Consider the following 5,517-nt stretch of genomic DNA (forward strand, 5'->3'; position numbering starts at 1 on the left):
CTAGTAGAAATCTGCAGTGTTGGCAGACAGATGAGGGAGAGGGGGTGATAATCTCATTGGACTTTTCTTCTGGCCACAGAAATGCATCCCCAGATCCACCCGCTACCCCGCTGAAATATTCTAGAATAAGAGCACTGGATAAATACACTTGGACACATTTCCTAGGCTTATAAGCTTCCTTGAAGGCCTGTTGTCTTGACCCGTTACTCAGTTGGCCCTGGCATACTGGTTGATGTTCACCGTCGGGGAAGCAGAACGATAAAGGAGTTGCTTCCTAACTGAGCACTCTGTACACAGCAGGCATTAATAAATGCTCAACGACAGACAAGCTATAGACAAATCGGATAGGGAAGGAGGGGCCATGCGAGTGTTTCTGCAGAGTGATGGCTACGAGGAGTCCAGATGACAGAGCCTGCCCTACCTTTAGAATGTTATGTAGACCAAGTTTAGCTTTTAGAGTCCAGGTCTGGTTAATTGCCAGGGTAGCAAAGAATCGCATGCACCAATATAAACAGGAGTCAAAAATGCATTATTAGTCGAAGATCGAATTTCACGTGTAGAGATGTAATAGCTGTGATTAAGCTGCCTATGTACGCTGGGAAATGACTGAAGTGGATGACTGCTGTAACAGTCGTTGGCCATCATGTCTTCCCTCTCGTCTGCTTGAAATATGGAACACTATTCTAAAATATCAGCCACTTGGGGCTTGTTCACTACAAGAGAAATTCAGATTTCACAGAACTTTGCAGCTCACGACTTGACAGGACTGTGTCTGCAAACTCTCTTGTCTTCACAGATGTCTAATAAAACAAAACTCTGGATCTTACGTAGCCCAGGATTTTTTTTTTTCCCACTCTGAATTTGTAAATAGAATTATGGTCAGATCATTACTGACCTTCCCCTCCATGTTGTCTCCATGGTTGTTGGTTTTCTGGTCCTTTCTTTCTTTGGTACTGTCAGCTTGATTAACAGGTCAACAAGACCAGCCTCTTTGTTTTCTGGGGACCAAGGCTCCTTGACGTCCACAGATTCCCTTTTCCTTCTCCAGAAGAGGAGGCAGACGAGCAGGGTGGCCACTGACAGCTCCACTGCACCCAAATGAAGGTCCTTTAACAGGCCTGTGAGGGCTGCCTTGCCCTCTGGCCTCCCAGCAGGCACACTGAGCTGGCTGTGTCTCTCTAGAGCCCTGGATTATTATTACTATTACAGGCTCTACACCTGGCTCATCCTCCAGAGTTGGCTCTAGAAGCTTCCAGATAACTCAAGGTAGGGTCCCAGGGTATCATGGTGGTTGACTTCTCCAACCTTCATCTGAAGTTGTTTCCAGGAGGGTAGAGGCAGGGGAGGCTGGGAGGTAGTGAACAAACCCCACACGCATGGCTGGGCTTCAGACACCTCTGTAAAGGAGCAGCCAGGGGACCAGCAGATGGCGTAATGGTTATGTGACTAGACTACCACATAGTCAACGAGGTTTGAATCCTGGACCCAGCGACTTGAAACTCACACCAGGTGCGTGTGCTTGGGTAACCACAATCCCAAGAAGAGAATGGAGAAGATATTGCCATGTGGCTATACCCCCAGGGGGGAGGGGTGATTTCTCGCTTTCTCTGTCTCTTTGGTAAGCGCACACACTCTATAGCAAAAATCTCTCTCCAAAAGAAAAATGGGCAACCAGGGCTAGCAGTTTAAGAAGCCATCTTTTCCTCCTCTGTCGGATTCTAATACAGTGGACATTCTGGTTCGTTTCAATCCAGTGAGGCCCTGTTTGCCCTCATAGAAATTAGGGTGGTAGGAAAGGAGTACGTAGGCCTCAACCTCCCCAGGCATCCCTTCCTTTTGCAGTGCCCCTTTCCTGGTTCCTGGCCACCGGAAAATTTAGCCACGCCTAATCTGGAGACAGAGGGAAGACTCAGGGGCTTGCTAGGCCAGCGACGACCTATATTTGGGGTAGCCACAGGCACAAGGCCCAGCCTCTCGGGTGGCCCGCCGTGCACCCCTCCCTGTTCCCACCCACCTGTTTCCCCCAGACATTCATCCAGGTTGCAGCCCAGGCCCAGGCAGCCTCAGTGTCTACACTGGCAAACCTGTGGTTCAGACCTAGAGCCCTACCCTCTCCGGCTCTAGGGGAAGCCAAATATTTACACCCAGGCCAAGCCGGAGCTGGGGCGCAAGTCTCTGAACTCACTCTGTTAGCTCCTCCCCGCCTCCGCCTGGTGGGGCCACGGGTAAGAGGGTGGGGCTCCGGGGCGGTGCCGGGTGAGCTCACAAAGACCACGTGGAGGTAGGAGGAGCCCGGCCTAGAGGGCAGGAGGCGCACCTTTCAGGCTGCCCAGGTGAGCAGAGCACAGCTGTGGCGGGCTGTGGCGGGCTGTGGTGGGCTGTGGCGGGTGGGAGGCTCGCAGGGATCTTGCTTTCTGGCTCCCTCCCCTCTCCCAACTTCACGACCCCCCTCTCCACGCAGGACACGAGGTGGGGGCCCACACATCGCACTTTTGGACATCCTGCCCCCGAGAGTTCAGAGGTCATCCTTTCATAGCCCCTTGCACTCTAGAACCCTGGAGCAAGTTAGGGAACCTCTCTGACTGACTTTTCTCCTCTATAAAATGGGGACTCCGGTCGGAACTAACCCTTAGGGAGCTGTGGAGATTTAACAGGAACGCAGTTCCTCTTCCACCGTGTGTGCATAGCCAGTTCTGGGGCCTTGCTTATCCTTATCTGGCAGTGGGTGTAATAGCGACTACATCCTGGAGAGGATAACGTAAATTCACACACGGAAAACGCTGACAGCAGTTCTTGTCAGCAGGCGGCCGGTGTGTGTGGGCCGTCAGTTCAAGTCCCCCGGGCACCCAGGGCTCCATTTTAAAGAACTGGTTGGGCAGGGGAGGATCCTGCAGCATCCACAGACTGCAAATGCACAGTGCTGTCCATCCAGAGGGGACCACTGGGGATCCCTAAGCAGGGAAGTGGGCTCGTTCCGGAAACAGCATCCACAGAAGCTGCTGCTGCGGTGGAACCCCACCACTCCTGCTCACCCTCCTTGGACTCCCTGACAGCCTTTTGGAACTTCTGCTCTCCAAGCTGGAACTTCCTCAAACTCTTCATTGTGGGGAGCACCCAGTGCAGAGCGGGGTGTTTAGCAGTGCTCGGGCTACTAGGTACCCATAGCCTCCTGCTCTGGTTCATGCTGTTGCTTGGTAACTGAATATCTGAAACGAGGGGATTTATAATAGAGGCTATTTAGCCCATGGTTTGGGAGGTCCAAGTTCAAGACTGCATTTGGTGAGTCTTTTTGTTTGTGGAGACTTTCTTCCAAGTCCTGAGGCCACACAGCACATCGCATGCCAAGGGTCTGACCAAAGCATGTCTGTGTCCGTGTGTCTGTCTCATTCCTCTCCTCATCAACTCACCTGGAAGATTCACTCCTGGAAGTCCCACCCTAGTGACTTAATCCTAATCACGTCTAAAGGTCCTGCCTTTCAAAACCATAATTGGATTAATTCTTCACCCGCTGACACCCCTACTTACACATGAATTTGGGGGGAATGCACTAAGCTATAGCATATCCCATCTCCCGAACTGTGACAACCAAAACACCTCAGACATTGCCACATGTCCCTGGGGGAATGGCAGACGAGTGGCAAAACTCATCTCTCCCTGGAGGTTCATGAGCTTGACATGGGGGCTCTTGGGTCTTGCTGATCTTTGAATCGTTAGGCTCTGTCACCATGACTTGCGTTTAGATCATGATTGCTGGCTAGCTGGTTGGATGGGAGGAGGCCTCCAGGAGAGGGGAGATGCCAGTGGGCAGTGACCTGCATTCCTGTTAACTCATGACCTAAGTTCACATGAAAGGTGATGGCCCCTTGGTACCAGGTCTTTCGTTTATAACCAAGGCCAGCTGTACTCCCTGGCTTTGGGAAAGATGGTGGTCGTTCTATTCCCCAGGGCCCTTGCACACACATGGTAAATTCTTGAGGCAGGAACATTTGATGAGACTGGCATTCCCTATTCCCTTCATTAACAGAGAGCAGCATCATGGAGCCCCCTAAGACCTTCATGAGAAGCCTGCCAATCACACCAGGCTACAGTGGTAAGTGTGGACGTGCCTGCCAGGAGAACCATGGTCCTGGGCTCTGTCCCTCCTAGGTCCATGTCTGTCAGGCCACATGGGCCAGGGAAGGTGCTTTAGCTTTCAAGACACACATTGAGAGCAACCCATTGCTGATGATGGGGGTTCTGATGAATGAAGACAGAGAACTGAGGCCATGTCTCTTGGGATATGGCCTTGTATGCAGGAAGCACTTATTTTACTCTGTTGGCTGAATTTGGGCGAACATAGACACAATGCCATGAGATAGACTCCATGAATTGGGCTCTTCGAAGTCTCTCAGGGGACTGTTCTTATGCTCCCATTCCTGTGTCACCTAAAGGAGGGTGGCTCACTGCCTGGGACTGTCCTGGTTTTAGCACTGAAAGTCTTACATTCAGAAAACCCCTAAGTCTTTGGCAAACCAGGGCAGCTACCTAAAGGGTCTTACTTCTCTTCAGGTGTCTGGGCTATTGGGAACTTACTAAGTCACAGCCCTGTGAGTGACAAACCCAATTGTGCCCACAAGCCCTCGGCACTCCCAGAGTGCTGTTCTCAGAAGGAGTGGTGCTGGGGAGGGTATTCAAGGTTGCCCAACCCCACCCTGGTTTTACTGGCTGGTTAAGAATATAAGCTTTGAGTTCAGATAGCCACTTGGACACTATCTATGTGAATGGAAGTGTCTTGCCTCTCTATGATAAGTAAAAAATTCTACAAAATGAATTCTACAAGTTGGTGAAAATTTGTTCTAGGGGTAGGTCTTACAGATAATGAATTTACTTTTTTTGTGTAATAGGTCTCTGCTTTTAATAAGCCTGCAATTTCCCCATGGTCCAGCAAGAAAGATCCCAAATTGCATTTGGAAAGTGTCAAGGAAAATAAGCTTTCTCTCTAAAACAATGAATACGTTTTCTAGGACTGTAACAAATGACCACAATGGGTGGTTTAAACAACAGACATTTATTCTCACAGTCTTGGAGGCTAGAAGTCCGAAATCGAGGTGTCAGCAGGGCCAGGCTTTCTCTATGTTCTAGGGAGACAGTCTTCCTTTGCCTCTTCCAACTCCTGGTGACCGTAGGTGTTTCTTGCTTTGTGGCAATGCCACTCCAGTCGCTGCCTCTCTCTTCCCATGGCCTTTTCTCCTGTGTCTCTGTGTGTCTCAGAGATCCCTGTCCTTTCACTTACAAGGACACCAGTCATTAGGTTTAGCGCTCACTCTAAATCCAGAATGATCTCACCTCTCAGTCTTTAGGTATATTCTCAAAGACCCTGTTTCCAGATAAGATCAAATTCATAGGTATTGGGGGTTAGGACTTATATAGATCTATTTCGGGGACACCGTTCAGCCCACTACATGGGATACCAAAAGATACTGTGAGCACTAATGGAGCCTATTTAATACATAACCTGTTTTAGATGTGGGTCTTCAG

General features: G+C 50.2%; 1 protein-coding gene across 3 annotated transcripts in view; it reads left to right on the forward strand.

Moving 5' to 3' along the window:
• The first annotated feature begins 2,269 nt into the window (after positions 1 to 2,269).
• Positions 2,270 to 5,517, forward strand: part of SPMIP5 (sperm microtubule inner protein 5) — a 14,397-nt gene continuing 11,149 nt past the window's right edge. For all 3 annotated transcript variants that reach the window (XM_006142214.2, XM_006142215.2, XM_006142216.3), the window contains exons 1-2: positions 2,270 to 2,333; positions 4,025 to 4,090. In XM_006142214.2, coding sequence (XP_006142276.1) covers positions 4,036 to 4,090 — 55 coding nt within the window. In that variant the 5' untranslated portion in view covers positions 2,270 to 2,333; positions 4,025 to 4,035. The remainder of the gene's footprint in view (positions 2,334 to 4,024; positions 4,091 to 5,517) is intronic.

The sequence above is a fragment of the Tupaia chinensis genome, unplaced genomic scaffold (assembly GCF_000334495.1).
Source record: "Tupaia chinensis unplaced genomic scaffold, TupChi_1.0 Scaffold000069_1, whole genome shotgun sequence".
NCBI lineage: Eukaryota > Metazoa > Chordata > Mammalia > Scandentia > Tupaiidae > Tupaia > Tupaia belangeri.